The sequence below is a fragment of the Pezoporus wallicus genome, unplaced genomic scaffold (assembly GCF_028554395.1).
Source record: "Pezoporus wallicus isolate ANWC-B61680 ecotype Strahan unplaced genomic scaffold, APGP_CSIRO_Pwel_v1 contig_6644, whole genome shotgun sequence".
Lineage (NCBI taxonomy): Eukaryota > Metazoa > Chordata > Aves > Psittaciformes > Psittacidae > Pezoporus > Pezoporus wallicus.
In genome coordinates, this window is record NW_026637098.1 from 983703 (window position 1) to 1010659 (window position 26957).

The 26957-nt window shown below is 41.1% G+C and overlaps 1 protein-coding gene across 1 annotated transcript in view; it reads left to right on the forward strand.

The window, feature by feature from the left end:
• Positions 1–26957, forward strand: part of CTNNA2 (catenin alpha 2) — a 503340-nt gene that overhangs the window by 113459 nt on the left and 362924 nt on the right. Inside the window, exons 4-5 of the mRNA XM_057403217.1 lie at positions 21546–21712; positions 26378–26497. Coding sequence (XP_057259200.1) covers positions 21546–21712; positions 26378–26497 — 287 coding nt within the window. The remainder of the gene's footprint in view (positions 1–21545; positions 21713–26377; positions 26498–26957) is intronic.

The following is a 26957-nucleotide window of genomic DNA, read 5'->3' on the forward strand; positions in this document are numbered from 1 at the left end:
TCTGCTTAGCCTGGTGGCAAGACTTAAGGAGGAGGTTGAGACACTGAGGACCATCAGGGAGTGTGAAAGGGAAATCGACTGGTGGAGTAACTCCCTGGCGGGCCAGTCGAAACGGTTCCAGGGAGATACCCCCCAAAAGGGGAAGGACCCCCTGCCTTCTCACACAGAGGGGGATGGCCCGAGGCAGCCCCTGCCCTGTAGCTGTTGCGCAGAGGTAGGGGACCAAAAAGACGACGAGGGTTGGAAGCGAGTTCCAGTTCGACGTCGTGGGAAACCCTCCCCCCGTCCTGCCCTGCTTCCCCAGGTGTCCCTCCGTAATAGGTTCGAGGCCCTGGATCTTGAAGGAGAGGTAGGTGAGAATGTGGGGCAAGGCCAGCCCACAAGGCCACATAGGAAAAGGGAGTCAACTTTGCACCTCAAGACTGCCTCTGTTAAGAAAGAAAGAAGGGTCATTGTAGTAGGGGATTCCCTTCTGAGAGGAACAGAGGGCCCGATATGCAGAGTTGACCCTCATCATAGGGAAGTGTGTAGTCTGCCTGGAGCCCGGATCAGGGATATCACCAGGGCGCTCCCCAACCTGGTGCACCCGACAGACTATTACCCGCTGCTGGTCTTCCAGACAGGTGGGGAGGAAGCTGCTTCCCGCAGTCTGAGGGGGATGAAGAAAGACTACAGGGCCTTGGGGCGGATGGTGAAAGAGTCTGGGGCTCAAGTGATCTTCTCCTCTCTCCTTCCATCTTCCACTGATGTGGGAAGGAATGGGAAGATTCAGTTCATGAACAATTGGCTTCGAGACTGGTGCTACAGGCAGGGCTTTGGATTCTTTGATAACGGCTGGTTTTATAGGGCACCAGTCTGGACAATGACAAGTGAGAAAGATTTGTCTCACAGAGGGAAAAGGATGCTGGGGCACGAATTAGCAGGGCTCATTTGGAGAGCTTTAAACTAGATTCGAAGGGGGATGGGCTTGTAGCTGGGCTTGCCCCAGTGGGGCAGCGCTCCAGAATTAATGAAGACTGGGAGGCCTCCTACAATCCTAGGGTGAAATCGGTGTGCTCAGCTCGCTCCCTGAAATGCCTGTACACCAATGCGCGCAGCATGGGAAATAAGCAGGAGGAGTTGGAAACCTGTGTTAAGTCAGGAGATTATGATCTGGTGGCAATTACAGAGACGTGGTGGGACAGCTCACATGACTGGAATATAGTCATGGAAGGCTATGTCCTTTTCAGGAAAGACAGGCCAGCCAGGCGGGGTGGTGGGGTTGCTCTTTATGTGCGGGAGGAACTACAGTGCACAGAGTTCTGTCCAGGGACAGATGATGAGCGAGTTGAGAGTCTGTGGGTGAGAATTAAGGGGCAGGCTGGCAGGGGGGATACTGTTGTAGGTGTCTGTTACAGACCACCGGATCAGGGTGAGGAAGTTGACGAGGCCTTCTACAGGCAGCTGAGAGCGGCCTCACAGTCACAGGCCATGGTCGTCGTGGGGGATTTTAACTTCCCTGATGTTTGCTGGAAGGACCACTCGGCAACCCAGCCACAGTCCAGGAGGTTCCTCCAGTGTATGGATGATAACTTCCTCCTGCAAATGGTGGATGAGCCGACCAGGAGAGGAGCGCTGCTGGATCTCATCCTCACTAACAAGGAGGATCTGGTCGAAGCAGTAAGGGTTGAGGGCTGCCTTGGTTGCAGCGACCACGAGATGGTGGAGTTCAGGATCTTGTGTGGCAGGACTAGTAGAATACCAAGTAGAATTGCAACCCTGGACTTTAGCAGGGCAAACTTTGGCCTTTTCAAGCAATTGCTAGGGGAAATCCCATGGGCAGGGCTGCTTGAAGGTAAAGGGGCCCAAGATAGTTGGTTGACATTCAAGGACTGCTTTTTCCGTGCTCAAGATCGGAGCATCCCGACACGTAGGAAGTCAAGGAAGAGGGCCAAGAGACCTGCGTGGCTAAACAGGGAATTGCTGGGTATGCTCAAGTGGAAGAGGAGAGTTTACAGGTCATGGAAGGAGGGGCTGGCCACTTGGGAGGAATATAAGGCTGCTGCTAGAGGATGTAGGAAGGCAGCTAGGAGGACTAAGGCATCCTTAGAATTAAACCTGGCAAGAAGGGTCAAGGACAGCAAAAAGAGCTTTTTTAAATACATGGCAGACAAAACTAACACCAGAGGCAATGTAGGCCCACTGATGAACGGGATGGGTGCCCTGGTGACAGAAGATAAAGAGATGGCAGAGTTACTGAATGCCTTCTTTGTCTCTGTCTACTCTGCTGCGGGCAGTCCTGAAGAGCCCTGTACCCCTGAGACCTTAGATGAAGTCAGGTCGACGGAGCGGTTTGCCTTAGTCGATGAGGAATGGGTTAGAGACCAGTTGAGCAATCTGGACATCCATAAATCCATGGGTCCAGATGGGATGCACCCGCGGGTGCTGAGGGAACTGGCGGAAGTCATTGCTAGACCACTCTCCATCATCTTTACCAAGTCTTGGGAAACGGGAGAGGTGCCTGAGGACTGGAGGAAAGCAAATGTCACTCCAGTCTTCAAAAAGGGCAAGAAGGAGGACCCGGGTAACTACAGACCGGTCAGCCTCACCTCCATCCCTGGGAAAGTGATGGAACACCTTATCCTTGATACCATCTTAAGGCATATCAAGGATAAGAAGGTTATGAGGGGCAGTCAACATGGCTTCACCAGGGGGAAATCATGTTTGACCAATCTCTTAGCGTTTTATGAGGAAATAACACGGTGGATGGATGATGGCAGAGCGGTGGATGTGGTCTACCTTGACCTCAGCAAAGCATTTGACACAGTCTCCCACAGCATCCTCGCGGCTAAAATGAGGAAGTGTGGACTGGATGATCAGGTAGTGAGGTGGACTGCGAACTGGCTGAAGGAGAGAAGCCAGAGAGTTGTAGTCTATGGGGCTGAGTCTAGTTGTAGGCCTGTAACTAGTGGAGTGCCTCAAGGGTCAGTACTGGGACCGGTATTATTTAATATATTCATCAATGATTTAGATGAGGGAATTGAGTGTACTATCAGCAAGTTTGCTGATGACACTAAGCTGGGAGGAGTGGCTGATACGCCAGAAGGCTGTGCTGCCATCCAGCGAGACCTGGATAGGCTGGAGAGTTGGGCAGGGAGTAACTTGATGAAATATAACAAGGGAAAGTGTAGAGTCCTGCATCTGGGCAGGAACAACCCCAGGTTCCAGTATAGGTTGGGGAATGACCTGTTAGAGAGCAGTGTAGGGGAGAGGGACCTGGGGGTCCTAGTGGACGACAGGATGACCATGAGCCAACACTGTGCCCTTGTGGCTAAGAAGGCCAATGGCATCCTGGGGTGTATTAGAAGGGGGTGGTTAGTAGGTCGAGAGAGGTCCTCCTTCCCCTCTACTCTGCCCTGGTGAGACCCCATCTGGAGTATTGTGTCCAGTTCTGGGCCCCTCAGTTCAAGAAGGACAGGGAGCTGCTGGAGAGAGTCCAGCGCAGGGCAACAAAGATGATTAAGGGAGTGGAACATCTCCCTTATGAGGAAAGACTGAGGGAGCTGGGTCTCTATAGTTTGGAGAAGAGGAGACTGAGGGGTGACCTTATCAGTGTCTATAAATATATAAAGGGGGAGTGTCACGAGGATGGAGCCAGGCTCTACTCAGTGGCAAACAATGATAGGACAAGGGGTAATGGGTACAAACTGGAACACAAGAGGTTCCACTTAAACTTGAGAAGAAACTTCTTCTCAGTGAGGGTGACGGAACACTGGAACAGGCTGCCCAGGGAGGTTGTGGAGTCTCCTTCCCTGGAGACATTCAAAACCCACCTGGACGCATTCCTGTGCAACACTATCTAGGTGTTCCTGCTCCGGCAGGGGGATTGGACTAGATGATCTTTCGAGGTCCCTTCCAATCTCTAACATACTGTGATACTGTGATACTGTGAATTTAGAAAATAGTTTCACTAGGATTTATAAGACAATAAAATAAAAAGGGTCTTACAAACTGGAAGAGGCACCATAGACAATTATTTGCCCTGCTCTGTCTTCCAGCAAAACTGGGTAGGCTTAGTCCACACTCAGTCATTCTCAGCAGTATTAAATGTACATTCTTTTCAATTAAGTTTTGAGATAACCATGAACAATGTTCTGCAGGAAGATTTTCTTACATGCATAAAGTCTGTGTTTAAGTTCTTTCTGTGTGTAATTCAATATGGAGATTTGAATTGAAGGCTTTGACCCTCAGAAGAATGCTGTTACCATAAAGCTATAGAGAATCATGGGATGAGCATCTCATCTCTGCCTCCTCCTTTTGAAGCTGTTCTAATTTATGTGCTAGTGAAACATCATCTGGATTGCAGATGAGTGCTTGAAATCGCTGTTGATTCATTGGACATGAACTTTGAACTGAATTTCATTTTGTTCAACCCAACATTTAAACAAAAAAATGAAAGGAAAAGTCTGATTTGCCCTTTGAACTGGAGAACTGGTTATTTTAGTTTGTCACATTGAAAGTATTTAGAAGGTGATGGAAGTTTTTAACACAGTAAAAGTAAAAAGAGCTGCACCATTTTTCTAATGTAGCGATGGATAGGGCAAACTGGAGGGAGAACATGGAGATGCAGAATCTTTGTCCTGGATATTTAAATTGGGAAGTAGCCTGGTGGGAGAAATTCAAGGAGATGGGCTTGGGATTTGGTCATTGCTTTGTGCTTCAGTTGCATTGCTTTGAATGAAGAGCTGGTGGGTGTGTTGCAAAGCAAACCTTCACCAAAGGGAAGGACAGATTTGCTTCTGGACCACCACTGTTGTCCTCTCCTGTTTCTTCCAGCTCTCCAGTCATTCCTCTCTCATTGTGCTGAAAGATGGATTTTCAGTCTTTCGAAAGCTGTAGCTGGGGAATTTCAAAAATGATTTTTGTAATGATTACGCAGAAAAAATGTTGGTAACAAACTTATACAAAAAACCCTCTCATTCTGTTGAATGTTGTAAATGAGGTAGTAAAATACATTTTCAATTGAAAAAAAACTATGCTTCCTTTGGTCAGAATGTCATTGTAAATACTGTGGTCATTCAGCTAAAAAGTAGGAAACTTTGATTCTGATCCATGTTGCCAGGATTATTTCTGCTACTTACCCAGTTGCATTTAATAAGAAAGATATAAGTAGTCCTTGGCACAATAAACTTCATCTGGGAGTCTTTCTTGCACCCTCCTCCTTCACTAAAGTATGTTTCCTTCTGTGTTCTTTATTTTTGACTGCAATTTCCATGGCAGTCATCCAGCTTTAAAAGCAGTTGTGAAGAAGTTTCACTCTCCCATGCAGATAATTTTGCATATGGTTTCAGAAAGAGGTAGTTGAGTTGATGACAGCATGAAAATTTGAAATACACTTCCTAATACCTGAATCCTAAAGGGTGCTTAGTCAGTATAGGAAAGACTTTGATTTATTGTCTTCCATTTAGCATTTTGAACACGTCTCTCTCTGAAGTACATTTTTCACATATTAAAAAGGCTTCTGTTCTGAGCAATACATTATAGAGTGAGGGAGTACAAAATGTTATCAAATAACAGGACCTGCTTCCGTCTGAGAAGTTTCAAGTTAAAGTATTCAGATCATCAGGTATATCATCCTCTTTGAGTTTTAATCTCTTTATCAGAAAGAAATACTTCTAAAACTTTAGGTCTACAAAATATTATGGCTGCTGTTTATACATGAAAACTGGAAAAAGGAGACAATTCTGCAGTATATATAGAATTTAGAATCTTTATAACTACTAAAAATAGGCCTAAAATCGCCACTGATTCTGATGTTTCCCAATCTCATTCATTCGTAACATCAGATTTGACATTCAGATCTGTGTTTGGTTTCAATTGCTTGCTTGTTTTAGAATCATAGAATAGTTAGAGTTGGAACGGACCTTAAGATCATCTAGTTCCAACTCCCCTGCCATGGGCAGGGACACCTCACACTAAACCATCTCACGCAAGGCTCTGTCAACCTGGTCTTGAACACCGCCAGGGATGGAGCATTCACAACCTCCCTGGGCAACCCATTCCAGTGCCTCACCACCCTCACAGGAAAAAACTTTTTCCTTATACCCAATCTAAACTTCCCCTGTTTAAGTTTTAACCCATTACCCCTTGTCCTATCACTCCAGTCCCTAAAGAAGAGTCCCTCCCCATCATCCTTATAGCCCCCCTTCAGGTACAGGAAGGCTGCTCTGAGGTCTCCACGCAGCCTTCTCCAGGCTGAACAGCCCCAACTTTCTCAGACTGTCTTCATTCAGGAGGTGCTCCAGTCCTCGTGGCCTCCTCTGGACTTGTTCCAACAGTTCCATGTCCTTTTTATGTTGAGGACACCAGAACTGCACACAATGCTCCAGGTGAGGTCTCAGGAGAGCAGAGTAGAGGGGCAGGATCACCTACTTCGACCTGCTGGTCTCGCTCCTTTGGATGCAGCCCAGGATACGGTTGGTTTTCTGGGCTGCGAGTGCACACTGCAGCCGGCTCATGTTCAACACCCCCAAGTCCTTCTCCTTGGGCTGCTCTGAATCTCTTCTCTGCCCAGCCTGTAGCTGTGCCTGGGATTGCTCGGACCCAGCTGTAGGACCTTGCACTTGGCATGGTTAAACTTCATGAGGTCGGCATCAGCCCACCTCACAAGTGTGTTGAGGTCCCTCTGGATGGCATTCCTTCCCTCCAGGGTATCAACCGAACCACACAGCTTGGTGTCATCAGCATACTTGCTGAGGGCGCACTCAATCCCACTGTCCATGTCAGCGACAAAGATGTTGAATAAGACCGGTCCCAACACCGATCCCTGAGGGACCCCACTTCGTTACTGGTCTCCAGCTGGACATTGAGCCATTGACTACAACGCTTTGTGTGCGGCCATCCAGCCAGTTCTTTATCCACTGAGTGGTCCATCCATCAAATATGTATCACCCCAATCTTCCCTTTACCTGTTTCATCTGGGCTTTGTGGTTTTAAATCGCTCTTTAATTTTATTACTTTGGTCATGCGTTATTTTATGGCCAACTTAAAATCATAGAATAGTTTGAGTTGAAAGGAACCTTAAAGCTTATCCAGTTGCATCCCCATGCCATGGGCAGGGATGCCTTCCTCTAGAGCAGGTTGCTCCAAGCCCCATTCAACCTGACCTTTTGAATACTGCCAGGGATGTGGCAACCACAGCTTCTCTGGGCAACTTGCTAGATACATGCCTGAATTCAGCTAATGTTCAGTTAATGTATTTCCCACTGGATGAAGCAGTTTCCATTTTCTCCAGTTATTTCTCTTGTTCTGTGGTACCTTCCATTTTCTGGAGAAGTAAGGTTTTGATTTTCAGCGAAGGAGGGGAGCCAGCAGGACTGTTCCCTTGGGCTTCTGGAGGGCAGACTGGCCTGTTCAGGAGCCTGGTTGACAGAGTCGCTTGGGAGGCAGTTCTGAAGTGCAAAGGATTCCAGGAAGGCTGGACACTCTTCAAGAAGGAAATCTTGAAGGCACAGGAGGAGCTGAAAGACTTCCGTGGTGGGGAAGAAGACTGGTCTGGCTGAACAGAGAGTTTTGGCTGGAACCAGGGGAAAAAAGAAGAGTTTATGACTTTTGGAAGAAGGAACAGGAAACTCAGGAGGATCCCAAGGATGTTGAGGTTAAGCAGGGAGAAAATTAAAGGGGCTAAAGCCCAACTAGAACTAACCTGATCTTTTTCTATGGTATGGTAAAACCAGCTTAGTGGATGAGGGAAAGGCTGTGGGTGTTTGCCTAGGCTTCAGTAAAACCTTCAACACTGTCAAAGTGTCAAACTTAAAAAGACAAACTTTTTATTTTCTGGTTTCATTTGTCTTTAATTTCTCCTTCTTTTCTCTGTTTCACATTTTTGTCTTTTCTCTTTGGTTTTGATTTTCCTGACTAATCCAATCTCTATTTTCTGCCTTTGCCTTGGTGAAAACTAAATACGTTCAATTTCAGGATGGTTTTTGCAATTCAGTGCAAGGTAGAAATGCTTAATTAGCTCTAAATATGTTAGTTTAAGTAGCAGACATGCTCTAGCTAGCTTAGCATAGAAATCTATATGGACTAATATAGCTGCTGACAAGTACATCAAATTGTTGGAGCTGATGATCATTCCTGATACTTAAGCACAGTTTTTACACATCTCATGCTTCTTAATATGCTTCCACAGTGACACCTGTATAAGCAGCTCTCCCTAATGACTGTTTGTTTCTGTTCTTGTTAAAAATCCAACACTAAGCATGTTGTTTATGAACCTTGTATCACACAAAATGTACTGATCTGCTCTCCTGGCTGGTGGTGGTGGTTCATGCATCAGCTTTGGGATGCACCAGCATCTAATGTATGAACATCAGTATGACATTCAGGTAACTCTTTATCTCTCTGCACAGAAGCTCTTGCAGTTTTTAAGCATTGACCCACTGTGTAGTTATATCGGGGTTATCTAAGATTGCTAATAGTCTTAGAATATATATATCCATATTTTTAATGTAATTCCCAATTTTGGAAAGATAGGCTTAATTTTCATGTAGGTTAATGCTTTGGGCATGATTTCAAAAATTCTTGACAAGTTCTTTAATGGTTTAAAAATAACTGCTTTGGGCCTCAAATATAGGTTACCACAAATAATGTGTGCCGCTTATGTAAACAGAGAGTAGAAAAGAAATAACTTAATTCTTTGCAAGTGGTAGGGTACCTTCTATGTCTTGCACTATGCAAATCTGCAAGTGCTCTCCTTTGTATTCTTTATTGTCTGCTTTCTCTTATCTTTTCTTATCATGAGCCTCTGCCATAGACTTGCCCTGTGCTGGTGACTCTCCTTGGTCTGTTTCTCTCCTTTCCTACGCTATTTCACACTAGAGTACCTCTTTTAATTATTCTATTTAAAATTTACCTGTTGTTTTTCCTTTCTTGGCCACAGAACCCTAAATTGTTCAACATTAACGTGCCTGTTCTCTTAATCCCAGTCAGGGTGTTGCAAAAAGGCTGTTTCCCGATTTCATCTGTTTGTTCCCCAGATCTTTAATAATAGTAGGAAAATGCCATATACCTCTATCATATTCATGATCTCTCCATGTTCTTTATCTCAGGCTCATTACAAAGCTGGGTGATTGGCAGGCAGCAATACCTCTTGCTATGATTCTATGACACCATTCTGTGGTTCTATATTAATCCTCGGGCTACAGTGTGCTTGGAAACATGCTGTATTTAGAGCCAGGTGGTCTCTGCTTCTCATACTGCTTCTGTCAAGTCATTCACAGATAGGAGCTAAGTATAAGAGCATAAATTAGCAGGGATACGAAACTGTCCCCTTCAAACAGGTTGTGAGCTGATCAATCCACTAGACTGATCAATCTCAGCATCAATCCTACCCACCTCCTCACAGTGCTTCCCTTGAGTTGGTGTTAACTTGCTCCTTCTGTTCTATGAGCTCATTGCGATTTTTTGATAGATTTTGATAAAAAATATGGCTTGCTGGAAAATATCAACCCTTTGAAATCGAAGTTTATCCCAACAGAAATCGAATTCAACTAAGCTTTTCATTGGGCAATTTTTTTTCTATGTGATAATAAGAATGATGGAACTGATTCTAATTATGATTTTGAATGCAGTTCACAGTGCCTAGGGCACAGATGTAATCTACCTGCTAACATGCTTGGTATACAGTATTTGTAAGCATCTTCAAACATTATCCAGAATGACTGAATCTGGTATCTTAATGGAGAATGCCACAGTAGATATCTTAGAACACTTCCTTTCCTATGTCTGTTAGAGAGCTGTGTGTGCTTGCCTAATGTTGTCCCTTTCTGTACCTGATATGATTCATTCAAATTGATTAATCTCAATTCTCTTTACTTGTTATGCAGAAACCCATTAAGTGATTAAATGCAAGGCTTTAATTGCTAGGACTCACAGAAGAAGATCTTCCTTTGGCAGCTGCATTCATTTTAGTCCTGTTTTACAATTATTTTAATAAATTTACTATGCCCTGTTCACCAAAAAGATGCCAGCCCTTCCTAGGGATTGCTGTTGTAGTTATTTCAACAGCTCTGTCCTGTTTATGTGGTGAAATATTCATTTTGAATGTGCTTCTTGTCTCAGTTCTGCAGCTACTGGGAAAAGAAAGAAACTTCCTTTTTTTTATTAGAAATCTCAAGTTTGTAAGATAAATGTATAGAAGTTGTGGAAAAACTAATAAGTGAACAACAAAACAATAGGCTTTCCTGCAGTGCTAAATCGTTCCTCCCATTGTCTTACTGCATGGCAGACATCTGTTCTACTTTGTACTGGTTGTTGGAAGACAGTCCTACCACATTCCACAGTTCTGTCCAGAGGAGCTGTGGCTGCCCCATCACTGGCAGGGTTCAGGGCCAAGTTAGTGGAAGGTGTTTCTGCCCATGGCAGCGGGTTGGAACTGGATGAGCTTGAAGGTGCCTTCCGACACAAACCATTCTATGTTTCAGTATCAGAACTACCCAAACAAGCACACAAGGTTTCCTTGGAAAGGATATTATATTGTTGGTTTCACTCCCAGATGGAAAGTGAGAGCAAACTAGCTTATGTACAGCCTTGGACTATCAGATTTATCAAGCAAAGCCAATTTATCACACAGAAGGTACTTTGAGATGAAAAGAAACATTTTCCTTGTCTTCTGTACAGCACTGAAGTTCAGCTTCATGACTTTTCCCAGGATACAAATAAGGCCATGCTATAATTCAGTTGAGATTGAAGTTTTAAATTTGCCTCTGTATTTATTGATATTTTAGGAGGTCTGGTGTGTTTTCATGTTCCCTACACCAGCCACAATGTTGAACATCTAATGTTCTTGTTGATGTTCGTGAGCTCTCCACCTCTCTGAAGGCTAATCAGTGTTTAGTTTATCCCTGAAGGGCATTAAACTGCGGAGTAGCTGAGAACTGTAGACAAAGAGGGATTAGAAACAGTAATGTATTCCCACATCAAAATAATTTACTTTTTTAATTGAAATTTAATGTTTTATTGTATGTAAATGCATCTGTGATGTTTCAAATACTCTATTAATCTGACAATTTATTAGAAAAGCTCTTTTTAAAATGTAACATTGGTGAAATAAATTGTTTTAGATTGTCATTGATATGTAGCTAAATACCTGACCTTTCTGTATATGTTTTTTACAGTCCCTTAGGAAAGATGTAGTTGGGTTAATTAAACCAACATATTTTAACGGTGTGTGAAATGAATGAGATGTTGTGCTATTGGATCTATGCAAATATTGAAACTAAAATACATACTAGTGTTAAGGGTATCCATTGTGCTTTAAAAAACATAGAGCGATGGAAGATCGCTATCTAAACGTCAAATGCGAAGTAAGACAAGTTTAAGTGAGCTAGGTTTTCTGTATAATCAATTCTAGAGAGACACTGCTCCAGTAGCTGAAATGAAATGCGAAAAGACCAGGTGAGATCCAAGGCCGGGTTGGATGGTGCTTTGAGCAACCTGGTCTAGTGAAAAGTGCCCCTGCCACTGGCAGGAGGTTGGAACTAGATGAGCTTTAAGGTCCCTTCCAACCCAAACCATTCCATGATTCTATGATCATTGGGCTTGAAATCTATTGATGAGAACAGTTGTCATTCTTCCACAGATGGGGAGCAAAATCCCAAAAGCAAGTGAAAAGGGAGATGAGTTTAGGGGACATAGTAGTAATGATTTAGAAGAAAAATAGGAGATGAGTTTAGGGGACATAGTAGTAATGATTTAGAAGAAAAATAGGAGGGACGGTGGGATAAAGTTTTAACAACCATTTGAGTGAAGTTGTTTGAATTCTGAATAGCATTTTAATGCATTTTTATATTTAGTAAATATACATCCTTCAGTATGAAAACATAAAATGCTTCCAAATGTTAACAAACAATTATACAATGTCAAATAGAGATTACTAAATGAAATGGACAATTTTTAGTTATGGAGAATGGATTTTAAAATACTGTAAACAAAATATGTTTTAAGTTATGGACTAAATCATCAGTATGATTGCTAAGGTCGGAGGAATATAGACATAAGAAATCAACCATCAAAGACCAGATTTAGTTCATTATTCCTGAATCAGAAACTTGCCTGTTGACAAGTCTACTAGAATGGACAACGGGAGGTCCTGCTCTCCTTGAGTCTCTAGACAAGTCAAAAGGGGATAAAACTGCAGATCTTTGCATCCTGAAGGTATTGGTTTTGTTTGGTTTAGTAACAAGACAGCATCCATGAAGAAAAGATTAAAAACCTGCTTACATTTTTTACATGTAACCCATTAGCAATTATGGGTTATTTAAATCTATGATATCATCATTTAGCATTATCAATACTCTTCCATACAGAATCTGCAGCTTAGTTTGGGTCTGTATGCTACTATAATTTAGAATAGCTTCGTAAAAATGCTTTTGCTCTAATTCCTAGGAGAGCACTCTAAAATACTTTAATTATGTCATGGATCAGTGGTCCTGTCTTTTTAATCTTGGACATGTAGAACAAAAGACAAAATCTGAAAGAGGTGGATTAATTAGACCATGGCTTTATTAATGTCTTCCATTTGAGAACCGCTCGGGAATGGTACATCCAATCAGGCTGTCATTGTTTCCTTAATGATTTCCAGGTGTTTGGAAGATTGTCAGTGTTCCCTACTGATTATAGCTGTTTTCTAGCTTGTTGCTTTGTGTCCACCATCTTCTATCTCTCAATAAATACTCTGAGGCTTTGGAAAAATGACATTTCCTCACTGTATTAACCACTGAGAGCTTTAGTCCATTCCTTTCATCGTAGGTAGATAGTTGCCTTTAAGTCTGCTTATGTTTCCAGAAGTTCCAGTAGCCCAACACAGCATGTTTATGCACCCCTAACGAAAAATGTGCCAGTAAATCAACATTGGTAGCTCTCAGCCCTCCTTTTACTCTTTCTTTTTCCTATGTGATATCGACAGTCACTTCCACTAGGCTAAATAAGGTATTGCTTTTATAAGGCACAGATCAGAAGATATCTTTTTCACCTATGATAAATTCGGTCAATGATTTCCATAGCAAATGGTGAATAAAATCTGTCAGCTTTTTATGTGTTTGCATGAAGTTTATCTGTGTCTATGGGGCCTTTTTGTAAACTGCATGGAATCAAGTTCATAGTTTGTAATTTAAATGCTATGCATTTTGCAATTATTTTTCAATGTGTTTTCAGCCCATCGTGTTGGTTTTGGCAGTTGACTGATGTAAGAGAAGACAGTTGAGTTTGATGAGCAAGTAGAAAATTGGTAGTTTTATGTCTGGTTAGGTTTTTGCCAGCCCATAGAAAACCAGTTTCTAGGGAGAAATGCCTGCCAGAGTTGGCACAGTGAAGGCAGCAGGAGTGTGTGTTGGGTGAACAAAACACAGTTATTGCTTCTCCAACTTAGTCATGTATGATAAGAAAATTGGTTGAAGAGAGTAACTTCTAAACAGGATTCCCATTCTTTAAGTAAGAAATACTAAAAAACTTTCTTTAACTAAAAAACAGAGATTGTATCTTTGTGTTTCAGGATGCTGTAAATTTCTTTTGCTTTTGTCACTACTGTTAAGCATTATGCGATTTTTATCTGGAAAGAGCTGATGGTGAGATTGAGAGAGTTGATTGTCTTGATTTCTGGTGTTAAGAAATTGCACAGTTCAAGTCTTGTTGCAGCACTGTTGTGGTACCAGCTTTAGCTGCGTGCTTCTGAAGTTATTTGATATCTGAAAGAAGGAAAGGTTTCACAGAATCAGAGTCTGGGAGGGACCTCTGGGGAGGCACTTCCCTCAGTTTTCCATTTAATGTTTTGAACAGGTTAAAATAGTCACAGCTGCCCAGGGTAGACGTGGAATCACCATTCCTGGAGATATTTAACAGATGTGTAGATGTGGCACTGGGGGACATGGTTTAGTGATGGAATTGGCAGTGTTGGCTTAATGGTCCAGCCTATATGATTCTATGATTATTATATGATTCTATGACTATGCCTAGTCCATTTAAATGTTCCGTAACCAAGGGTACGCCTGCCTGCCTGCTTTCTTTCGCACTGGTCTCAGTGGCCTGGGATTCCCAAAGACAAGTCTTACTAGTAAAAGCCAGTTATTTAGCCTGGTTGTTATTTTTGTAAATATTAGTCATTTGTTACTCCACTTAAGATGGCCACACTGATATTTTGAAACAGTTTGCATCAGAGTATTTGGAAATTACATCCTGTGGAAACACGCATTTACGAAAATAACATGGTTACTTTTTGTCACTTACAATGCATACACATGCATGGATATGTATGTACGTTTTTGTGTGCGTACCTAAGGACATCACATAATACTTACATGTTCCTGTTCTTTATTAACACTTTCCCTAGATAGTGGTATAATAAAGTATTTTCTTTTCAGTAAAAATAGGAAGCAATCAGCCTAATAGTTTCTGGAAATATATTCAGAGAATATAAAAATTCTGAATGGATGCGCATATATATATATATACATAGTTTTTGAACATGTGTCTATGTCTATAAAATTACAGGAAAAATGCATAAATTTAGTGACTTAATTTTTTTTCTGCCTTTTTTCCCCTTAGATTTTCACTTTTGATGTGCAGTAATCAGTTACTACCTTGCCAGTTCTTTGGGGCATTATTCCATTTTAAGACTTTAATAGAAATTTGAAATAGGATTCAACATGAGGCATGCTGTGGATTGTACATTCCTTTGGCCTTTTTGATGTTCATTTTCTGGGATGTTCAGAATTTTGGTGACCTTTACAGTCCTCTGCTGATAGCTTGATGCAGAAGTTAAGCTTGTAGCACTTGCCTTGCCTTGCACAGATTGCCAAGTAACTTGTACGTGTATGTGATTCTGGTTAATTACATTTAAACGTCTTTAACTGCTCCCATATAGAATCATAGAATAGTTAGGGTTGGAAAAGACCTTAAGATCATCGAGTTCCAACCCCCCTGCCATGGGCAGGGACACCTCACACTAAACCATGTCACACAAGGCTTTGTCCAACCTGGTCTTGAACACTGCCAGGGATGGAGCATTCGCAACCTCCCTGGGCAACCCATTCCAGTGCCTCACCACCCTAACAGGAAAGAATTTCCTCCTTGTAGCCAATCTGAATGCCTGAACTTAATATCCAAAATGATATGACATCTTACTTTGAAAATCTAAAAGTTTTGTTGAGAATCAGGTCTAAAGAGTCCATTTCTAGGTGCTGTAACTTTATTGTGACAAAGTGACTGAGTAGTACTAAATATAATCTTGTGTTGCCCCTCTGGGAAGGATAGATAGGGTGAATCATCCAGTTGGATCCTATCAGAGCAGGCTAAGTGGTTTGATAGTGATGTTGGGAGATGGTAGCTGTAGGTTTTACCCTGCTTAAGCTGATGAGATCCCAGAGCCTAAATGGCAACTTTGGACATATCTGATCCACCCACCCTCTTATACAGGACAACCCAGAACAGCTTACCAAGAACTGTGTCCAGCTTCTGAGTATCTCCAAAGATGGAGGCTTCACAATCTCACTGTGCAACCTGTGCCAGTGCTTGGTCATAGAATCATAGAATAGTTAGGGTTGGAAAGGACCTTAAGATCATCCAGTTCCAACCCCCCTGCCATGGGCAGGGACACCTCACACTAAACCGTATCACCCAAGGCTCTGTCCAACCTGGTCTTGAACACCACCAAGGATGGAGCATTCACAGCCTCCCTGGGCAACCCATTCCAGTGCCTCACCACCCTAACAGGAAAGAACTTCCTCCTTATATCCAATCTAAACTTCCCCTGTTCAAGTTTTAACCCATTGTTAAATGGGTTGTCACTACTTGTCCTGTCACTGCAGTCCCTGATGAAGAGTCCCTCCCCAGCATCCCTATAGGCCCCCTTCAGATACTGGAAGTCTGCTATGAGGTCTCCACGCAGCTTCTCTTCTCCAGCCTGAACAGCCCCAACTTGTGAGGTCACCCTCACAGAACCAAAAAATATGTTTCCAGATGTTCAGAGGGACCCTCCTGTCCAGTTTGTGCCCTTTGTCCTGTCACAGGGTGCTGATGAAGAGAGGCTGGCTCTGTCCTTTTTGCAGCCTCCTACTAAATACCCTCCCAGGTATTTGCTGGTAATAGTACTACCAGTAACCATTAGAATTCAGGAGTAAAGCTGAACTTCACTGTTAGGTTTTTGGTTGATGGTGCGTTATAAGAGTGGGTTTTTTTTTGTTGTTGTTGTTTTGGTGCTCCTTTTGTTGTTATTATTGGTTTGGGGTTTTTTTTTTGTGTCTTTGGGTTTGTTTCCTTCTCTTGTTTTCGTAATGCACATTTCTTGCATGGATAATAGGGGCTTTCTCCACAGAAAGTTCTAGGGTATTAACATCACTTTCTAACCCAACTAAGACTCTTCATTTACAAAGTGTAACCAAATGCATGGGTTTTCTTTTTTTTCTCAAAGCAAGATGCCAAATAATGTGGTGTTTGTGTCCTAGCAAGAAAGTGGCTGACTCTGTGTCAAACAAAAAAGGTATATGAATCCTGCAAAGTGTAGGTGAGTGTTTCTCATAGCTGCAAATGCTATAGGGATCTGCAGTTCTTATCACATGTATTCCAGAAACATAATTGCTTCATAGGGCTTCTGTAATAGTTAATTGGAATGGGTATTCTATGCAATAAGAGGAGACTGAAGTACTGCCTTTAATCTGTCATGGCTCATCGTAAAAATGGAAAGTGGAAAAAGGGACGATAGAAACACAGTGGAAGAATACATACTTACATTTAAAGGATGAGGCACAAGAAGAAATAGATATAATTTATCTACAAATACAGTCAGTGTGGCATTAAAGTGTCTCTAATGAAAAAAAACAAACCTGTCAGATTCTGGAGTTTGCTTTGGAATGCCTTTCCTCCTTCCAGTAGGATTAATTGGGGTTAAATGTCTGAGCTGTTTCTAAGATGGAAACTTGATTAGTTTATGAATGTAGTTATTATCATATTAAGATTATTATTAATTATATTATGACATGACTGTCTGCAGTGGCAAGGAAGCAGACCTGATGACTTGAGATGTCTGTGTTTCTAGTATTGACCTAATTTTCACTGGAAGCAATTTAATATAGATTACAGAATAACTTGAAATGAGTTTGAAAAGAAAAGGATAAGTAGAGTTGGCTTTTTCCAGATAAAAAGGTTTCTCTGGAAAATAATTTGACTTGCTGTAGCTCCAGCAGTACCTTTGGCCTAAGAGTGCTCTGATACCATTGTTGTACAAGGATAAAAATGTTAACTAGCACTGAGATAGACAATCCTTCCTCCTCTATGCCAGCTATTTTTTTCTAGGTTATTAAACTTTAAATTGTGAACTATTCATTTTTTACAAGTTTTAAGCAACCTGCTATGAACTTTTATATTAATGATTTTTAATTTGCTTATGTCTAATAGTTTCTAGATAACTATTTTTGAGATTTATTTCACTGAACTTCGGCTTTCTAAGATTAAATAATGAATCCAAACTTTTTAAGCTCTTTGACCCTTCAACTGCTTTCCTTCTGCCCACCAGTGTTGATTTTCAGATATATTTGCTGTTAGTATCTCCTTGTGTAGTCAAACCTAAGAAGATAAGTTTCCTGCTTGCTTTCCTGGTGCCACTGGCCAATTATCAAATATTATTTCCTTCTTTTATAGTTCAATACTAAATATTTATCTGAAGTTACAGACTCGTAATTTGACAGAAAATGGTGGAATCTCTTCAGTACCAAAATGGAAGTTAAATAATCTGCAGGCATCAGATTCCCACATCCAAAGCTTGCTTTGGCTGCCATTTCGTCTTGGATTGAATACCCCATCCCTGGAAATGGTTTGGGTTTGAAAGAAACTTCAGATCACCTAATTCCAGCCCCCTGCCATGGACAGGAACAACTTCCACTAGACCAGGTTGCTCAAAGCCCTGTCCAACCTGGCCTTGAACACTGGCAGGGATGGAGCATTCAGAACTTCCACGGGCAGCCTGTTCCAGTGCCTCACCACCCTCACAGTAAAGAGCTTCTTCCTTGTATCTAACTTGAACTTCCCCTGTTTCAGTTTGAACCCATCATCCCTTGTCCTGTCACTACAGTCCATGATGAAGAGTCCCTCCCCAGCATCCTTATAAGCCCCTTCAGATACTGGAAGTCTGCTCTGAGGTCTCTATGCAGCAATCCTGTTTAGAAATTTGTTTTCTCTTAATCTGGCAGTGATTGTTCATTGCCTCTTAAGAAACCTTTTGAGACTTTTGTCAACCTTCTGGAAATCTAAGCAAGCAGCCTTAGAAATGAGCCATTGGAAATTTCCTACTCAAATTGCATATTATTAACTTATCATCCAAGATATACTACACACTAATCATAATGAGAAACATACAGTCATAATGGTAATATAATAAGGAAAAGAGTTCTGATGGGTATTACTCATTGTGGGAATTATTCACTAAGTCTTTCCCCCACTATTTGCATCATCTTGTGGGAAGCTATACGGCTTGGGAGTGTTTTAAATGTTGTTACAATGCTCTTAAAAGCAATGTAAATATGCATTGATTTCACATTAGAATTGCTTTCATTTTTGAGCTTCTACACTAAACAGAATTATTTTCATTTTTTAATAATAGCAAAGTTTGGGTTAATATAAAATCCCATTTGAAATGGTGTTTGCCTCTCAGCCTGATTGCAGTGTAGTAGCAAGGTAGGTGAAAATTAAACCTGTTATTTCAAGGCCAGGTTGTACGGGGCTTGGAGGAATCTGGTTTAGGTTGGGAGGCACCCTTTCTATGTATGGGGTTGTTTCCATAGCCTTTACAAGTAATTTAACCCAAGTGTTTTTCTCATAGATTGGATTAACAGTACGTCTCTTAATTATGATTATTTATTTTTATTCCTATTTTATTACTACATATTTTTTCTTCCATTTCCTTACTTTTGAAGGCAGATAATGCATTTTCACTTCATTAGTATTCAGCTGACACTGTTAAGAAGTGGTGTAATCACCTATTTCCTACAAGGCTGAAGGTAGATAGTAAGGCATGTTTTCCCTATTGCTTAGAATAATGTTCTGTTAGTTCATAACAGTTTTTAAGACTGTGGCTTACTCAAATACTTTCTAATAAGCTTTTGAATCAATCATTTTTTTTCTAGGGGCCTCAGCATTTCATATTAAGTTTATGTTCTAGTCAATTCTTGATGTTCTCATCACAATTAGGAATCGGTTGGCTTTTACTTCTGATGCTACAATAATGCTCCCAGTACAGTTATTAGCATAAATACTTAGATTTGAGTTTTAATGGCAGGTCCAGGTTCCTTTTCCTACATCTAAAACCGTATTATTTGCAAGGAACTTTTCCAATTGGATCGGTATATGTTCAGTGTTTCTGTATGGTGTGCGTGCTATATTAATGCTTTTCTGGTGGTTACAAAAAAAAGAAACGTCTTATGGTACAAGTCCTTTCACTGTCTTCTGTGAGTCATATATGAAAGGAAAAGACATATGCCACTCGTTTTTAGTTACCACTGCATTAAGTTATTAGTTTAATAGCGGTGTGGTGTTTGTTTCTCACTTGCTGAGTGTCTTCAATATCAGATTTTATCTGATGTTGTGATGTTAACCACATTTCCATGTAAGTAAATGTAACGTTTGCCTTTTTGGTTGAGCTTCATGTTCTATGTTGGCTTAAATTAGATTATCAAATGTTTGGAAGATGGTTATGACTTTAAAAAACCTTTAATGCCTACTTGTGCAATGTATTCCTTGCTCTATATAAGGGGTGGAAGTTTCCACTTTGTCATTTCAAGGTCTTTGCCATTGGAATCTTGCGTACTCTGAATGCATTGTGCTGTCCTTGTCTCACCCTTCTCTCTAATCATATATTTTCTTCAGGTTCTCCCTGTCTTCCTTTTGCATTTCAACTTAGACCTAGTCTTACTCCTTTAAAAGCACTATTTCTGTTATTAGCTGGAAGCTATTAGATCTCAGCTTTACAGACAGAATTGAAGTTTTCAAGTGCTGCTAGCACTAAGTACCATTTATTCCTTCTTAATACTTCCATCAGCTAAAAAGAACTAAAATTCATCCTTAAAAATCTCGATCTAGTTACTAAGTGCCATGCTGAATAAAATGCTTGTGCTGGAACTTAACAGGAATAACGTGTCCAGGCACTAGCATATTTCATTTGTTATACAAGAGAGTGTCTTGCTTCTTCCGCAGAGAGGCAGCAGTAGGGATATCTGGACATTTTCAGATGGTGAATAGGCAGAGTGCAGAGGAGACTGGGCAGTAAAATCAAGGCAGTGATGGTCACAAAGGGAATTCTGAGATTCAACAAGGCTCAGTGCTGGCTCCTGCACTTGAGTCACAACCATGCAATGCTCCAGGCTTGAGGAAGAGTGGCTGGAAAGCTGCCGGGTAGAAAAAGACCTGGGGTTGCTGATTGACACAGCTGGATGTAAGCAGCTTGTGCCCAGCTAGGGAAGAAGGCCAATGGCATCCTGGCCTGTATCAGTAATAGTGTGTCCAGCAGGACCAGGGCAGTGATCATCCCCCTGTACTGGACACTGGTGAGGCTGCACCTTGAATCCTGTGTTCTGTCCTAGGCCCCTCACTGTGAGATACTGAGTTGCTGGAGCGGGGCCAGAGAGGGACAACAGAGCTGGTGAAGGTCCTGGAGCACAAGTGTGATGGGGAATGGCTGAGGGACTCAGGGAGAGTTTAGTCTGGAGAAGAGAAGGCTCAGGGAGGACCTTATCGTGCTCTACATCTACCTGAAAGCACAATGGAGTGAGGTCAGGGTCAGTCTCTTCTCCCAAGTAACACATGATCGAACAAGTGGAAACGGCTGTGAGCTGCACCCGGGGAGGTTTAGGTTGGATATTTGGATAAATGTCTTCCCCAAAGGGTGCTCAGGCACTGGAACAGGCTGCCCAGGGCAGTGCTGGAGTCACCGTCCCTGGAGTTATTTAAAAGATGTGTAGATTTGGCACTTAAGGACGTGGGTTAGTTGGTGGGCTTTCAGTGCTGGGTTAACTGTTAGAGTCATTAAGTCCATGATTGGAGGGAGGGGAACGTCTTCTGTTCATAAGACTGATAACTCTTCCACACGAAGAGCAGAGTAAGACTGGGGAGCAGCAGTTGAAGCACAAGGATGTCGTGTGAAGGCAGAATTGTAGAAATGATACCGATGGGGTGCTCTGCTCTGTCCTCCCTACCAGTGCAGGTGACCTCCGTATTTCTGTACCACACACTGCTGTTTCTCTTACATTGGACTGGTTGCACGCAGCAGTCTGTCTTGGTGTTTTGGTTTCCTTTTTAGTTGTTACAGGTCCCTGCTCTATAAGAACAGCTTGGTAATAAAGAAGAAAAGGCAGGGAATATTGAGGCAGTTGCTGCACACATTTTATAAGCTATTTCTCCTGAGCATTTCAATACCCAGTAACTTAGCCATGGAGTTTTTACCTAACGGGGTTAGTTTGTGTTTACTTTCCTTGAAAAATACAAGTGTAAAACGTCTCTTTAATTACTTTATCTCCCAATTCTAGGAGAAACAATGAGAATTGCCTCCTCGGAGTTTGCTGATGACCCCTGCTCCTCTGTGAAACGGGGCACCATGGTGCGGGCTGCCCGTGCCTTGCTTTCTGCTGTCACCCGTTTGCTCATCCTGGCTGATATGGCTGACGTCATGAGGCTTCTGTCACATCTGAAAATCGTATGTATTTTTAATGCCTTGTATCAGTTTTGAGTAGTTTGTGTGTAGAAAAATAAGGAACAAATTGGTAATGGATACCAGTGTTCATATTTCACACTGTATTTCACAGGTTTTAATTACAGTGCTGATAAAGAGGTAGGAGATAACACAGTTCTACATTAGTCTCATTGATTTTTCTAATTTGGCAGAAGTTAATATTAGGAGTCTTGAAGTAAAAAAGTACTGGGCTAGTACTGTTAGCAGCTATCTTCCGGGAAGGGATGCATTTACTTAACTCACATCTTATCCCCAGTGTCTCAGTACTTGTAGAGTATTGCTATCTTGTGGCTCAGTTTAGGTACTGCAGTTCCATTTCTTTGTGTGATTTCTGGATGCCTTAAACGATAGAATCTTTAATTTGGAGTGAGACAGTATTAGAAGTGTAATCAGTTATCAAAGATGAAAAATAGAATAAAGAGGAATTAAAGATTGCCAGATAGCTTGGTGTGGATTTGTATTCACTTTTAGCTGCCACCATTTATGGTTTTCTTATATAGGAGTATTAAAAGACTTTGCACTTGAAACTGGGATATGTAATTATTTGTAGGTTTTTTGATAGGTATTGAACTATTTTAATTTTATTGCACAAACAAATAAACAAAGTGAAATTAAGTTGTGTGGTTTGGTTGATACGATGGAGGGAAGGAATGACATCCAGAGGGACCTTGACACACTTGTGAGGTGGGCTGATGCCAACCTTATGAAGTTTAACCATGCCAAGTGCAAGGTCCTACACCTGGGTTGGAGCAATCCCAGGCACAGCTACAGGTTGGGCAGAGAAGAGATTCAGAGCAGCCCTGCAGAGAAGGACTTGGGGGTGTTGGTTGATGAGACAATGAACATAAGCCAGCTTCAGTGTGAGCTTGCAGCCTAGGAAGCCAGCCGTATCCTGGGCTGCATCAAAAGGAGCGTGACCAGCAGGTCGAAGGAGGTGATCCTGCCCCTCTACTCTGCTCTTGTGAGGCCTCAAGTGGAGCATTATGCACAGTTCTGGTGTCCTCAACATAAAAAGGACATGGAACTGTTGGAAGAAGTCTGGAAGAGGCCACGAGGATGATCAGGGACTGGAGCACCTCCTATATGAAGACAGGCTGAGGAAGTTGGGGCTGTTCAGCCTGGAGAAGAGAAGGCTGCGTGGAGACCTCATAGCAGCCTTCCAGTATCTGAAGGGGGCCTATAGGGATGCTGGAGAGGGACTCTTCATTAGAGACTGTAGTGACAGGACAAGGGGTAACAGGTTCAAACTTGAACAGGGGAAGTTTAGATTGGATGTAAGGAAGAAGTTCTTTACTGTGAGGGTGGTGAGGCACTGGAATGGGTTGCCCAAGGAAGTTGTGAATGCTCCATCCCTGGCAGTGTTCAAGTCCAGGTTGGACGAGGCCTTGGGTGAGATGGTTTAGTGTGAGGTGTCCCTGTCCATGGCAGGGGGGTGGGAGCTGGATGATCTTAAGGTCCTTTCCAACTGTAAGTATTTTATGAATCTATGATTCTAGGATAAAACCAAGTTTTGCAAAAAATTATATAAAAAATGCTAAAAGCCTGCCGAGTGCATGTGTGAGGTCAGCAGAAGAGATGGAGACTTACTTCCTTGTAGCATCTGTCCCAAAAGTATTTTATTGTTTTTTAATGTCTTTTTCACAATGTCACTGTACAATGATGATATGTTCTAAACAAACAATGAGAACCCTTCAACTTGCAAACTGTGCAGATAACCTAAATGGTTTGAAAACAGTTTCTGTAATGAAAAAGGCAGGTTTTTCAACAGAGGTTCTAGCGAGCTCTGCTCTAATGAACAAAGTGCTGCTCTTGTAGTTGTCAGCATGTGCCTCTTATTTTGTGCAGTGCAAGCATTGTCTCTCAAGTATGCTTTTAATTTTCCCCACTATAACACTCCATGCAAGTGTTATTCAAAATCTTTTGCTGGGTAGGCACTTTAATATTATAAACAAGAGCTTTTTCCTAACACTATGATTTAATTTTATTTCAAGCTCTTTGACAAGCAATGAGAAATATTGTTCTCACATCTGAGATTTCTTCCTTCTGTTGCAGCAGTGTAGTACATTATGTAAAACAGAAATATCCAATACCGTTCTGTGAGTGGGTGTATTTACTTACACAGTTTGCACCCTAGATTTGCAAGGGCAGGGTACGGTAGCACGGTTTGTAATCTCTGCCTTTATCAGATGTTATTGTGAATTCTGTTTCTAAGAAGTCAGTCATCTCTGGTTGTTTTCAAGAAAATTCAACTTAAGAACTTTAAATTTGAATTTATTTTTTTTCAGGTTAAAAAGTGTAATTTATTTCTGAGGGTTGACAGTGTAAATGTTTTTATCTTACCATTTTATAAGGCAAACTAGTTACAGATTTCTATTACTAGGGCAAAAAAGTATTTATATTTTACAAAACTGATGAAGACACCGCCCTTATATTAACATATTGAAGGTAACATTCGAAGCCCGGTGTAATTTAACCATAAAATTAATAAACTAAAATAATTTTGCGTGTCGGAGTTATGAAGCCTGATTTATACTGAAATGTACTGTAATTAATTTTCACTGAAAGAGTGTCAAAGACTTCATGGGAAATTTAATGTTTTAGGGTGAATATACGCAAATGCTTTCTGGAAGGACACTTGGTCATTTCAGCTTATCTTTTGTGTTACTAAAATAAGTAGTAGTGTTTATTGTGGTCAAGCTTGTGTAATAATCACGGCATATACTAATACAGAATGTGATCGATGCTTATGCCGAAGTATGAGTCTATTATAATTAATTACATGGTAGTTAATCAGAAGAACATGGGAGTCAATCAGAAAAACACATCTGTATACTTGAGTGAAGTCCTGGTGTTTTGAGGGTAGGAAATTTGCTCCAATATGAATGTATAAATTGTAATAAAACAGAGGTTTGTGCTCATGGGCTTTCTACTACTTCTTATAACCAGTTTCTTCATTTTGTAATTTCATGGGCTTGAGCCCGGGCTGACACGATAGAGTATGATCAGCATCTTTTGAAATCTGATTATCAAAGTGGGTTCTGTAGCAATTTTACTTAATAGGGAGCTGGCAGGACTTACATAAACAAGTTAGAGGTTTGTCATGCCTGTGCTCAATATTGCAAATATATTGAAGATGGAAGTTTCAGGTAATCCAACACTTCTTGATATGAAAGCAGGATTTTGATATTTTTGCAAGGAATTTGCTGCAAGAACAAAACAGTAAATAAAATGATGCTTTTGTAATTTGTGTTAGTGCTTAATGCAGTCAGATTGTTCAGCTTTAAAAGCTGCTGGTCTTTTTAAGAGGAAAAGAGAAGGGAATTGATTCTGAATAAGGTGTAGCTTGCAACTCTTTGGCTTGATACAAGATTTTCAACATAACAGTGATGGATTTATGTGCTTGAATTCTACATTTTTCAATAGAAATATATGGTTTCGCTACTCTACTGCCCTGTAATTTGTAGATCCATAGTAAGTAGGTAAAAGCTCAAAAGAAAAATATCCTCTCTGGCTTGTAGGAAAACACAGGGCCGCGCAAATGATGAAAAGGCAGGTTCTGCACACGACTCTGTCTTTCTGAATTCATAAGACACCATCTACTGCTGAATTTCTGATTCCCAGCGGCATCTGGAGAGAAAGCTGCCACCTTCTGCTCTTGCATTTCCTATCACATTTAGCTGTTTCTCTAAGAGGAAAAAAAATGTTGTGGAAAGTCTTTGCACTTTCGCATGAATTGAAGCTATAGGTTTTCTATAGAAGGATGTGAATAGAAGCTTTTCACTTCTCAATCTTTGTGCTTGGAATTGCATTTTTATCTTGTGAGGGAGAAAAATACAACTTTGAATTCCCACCTCGTTACAGGAAAATGTCCTCTATTTGCTGTATGAAAAGAGCATTTTATCCCTTCAGATATATTTTTTCTTGCTGTACAAAAGGTAAAGTTTCACAATAGATTTGATAGATGAGCTTGGTGGTATAACTGGGGGTTTATAACTTTGCCTGTTAGCTACAGCATGACTGAGTAACTGCAGTTATGTTTTCTTTGGTAGATTCTTTTCTCAAATTTAAAGTAATCAAAAAGGAAAACTGAGAGCTGAGAACAAGGAAACAATAAATATGTTCTGGTTTGCATCTATTGTTTCATTTATTTCACTAAAATACAGTGTTTTGGATTTATCAGGGTAAATTTAAATCTTAGCAATAAGTCCGAGTTTCCTTCTTAAACATTATTTCTTGTCCAGAATGAATAACTTTGCTTTCTGTCCCCATAAACCCTGTATCACATGTTAAGAACGTATTAATCTGTTTTTTGTTAACCCCTCAGATATTTAATTTGTATTTCATCTGAGAAGTGTGACTGGGGAAATTAATATACTTATGCCTTTTACATTAATTTCACATGATACCAAAGTACAGTAAATGGAAAGTAATGCAGGATGGGTATTAGACAGCTTCTCTATTAAGAAACTTAATTAAAGTTAGTGGGACTGTCATAAAGCCACTGGAGTGATGGACATGAAAGCTAAATTGGGTCCCTATAATAGAGAGTGTTGGGTAAAATAGTTACAGACTTTATCAAAGTGTACACCCGGATTAAAGTGCTAACACAGTTGATATATTATGTTCTAGGTGGAGGAAGCACTAGAAGCAGTGAAAAATGCAACAAATGAGCAAGACTTAGCAAATCGCTTTAAAGAGTTTGGAAAAGAGATGGTAAAACTGAACTATGTTGCTGCGAGACGACAGCAGGTGAGTTCCCTTAAAGTCTGTGGTTGAGAAAGTCAGTCTCAGTTCTAGAGATCTTGTATTTCACGTCTAAATGTGGTTTAAAATGTGCAATAAGTAATTGCTGTGCCATGGCCTCTAATTTTATCCCATTGATTTTTGTTGAATGTGGTGGATTTTTCATAAATGCAGTTTCTTTAAGAATATTTTCTTAGTGGCTTCAATAAATACCAGAATGAAGGGTGAAAAGGCGAGTGATTTGGGAGGTTAAGGAGAGTTTTCAGTTGATGATTATTCCCATTTAATTCTAACCTATGCTGATTTGAGGTCACTATGACAGCTGTTAAAGCATGAGCTTTCTCGTAGTGTAGTATAATTCAAATTCAGGAAGAACAGAAATCTCCTTTGTGCTTAAAACCATTATTATTAATTTTCAGATGCTTAAAAAAAGGCAAGTACTCTGCTGCCATTGCTAAGGCAGATG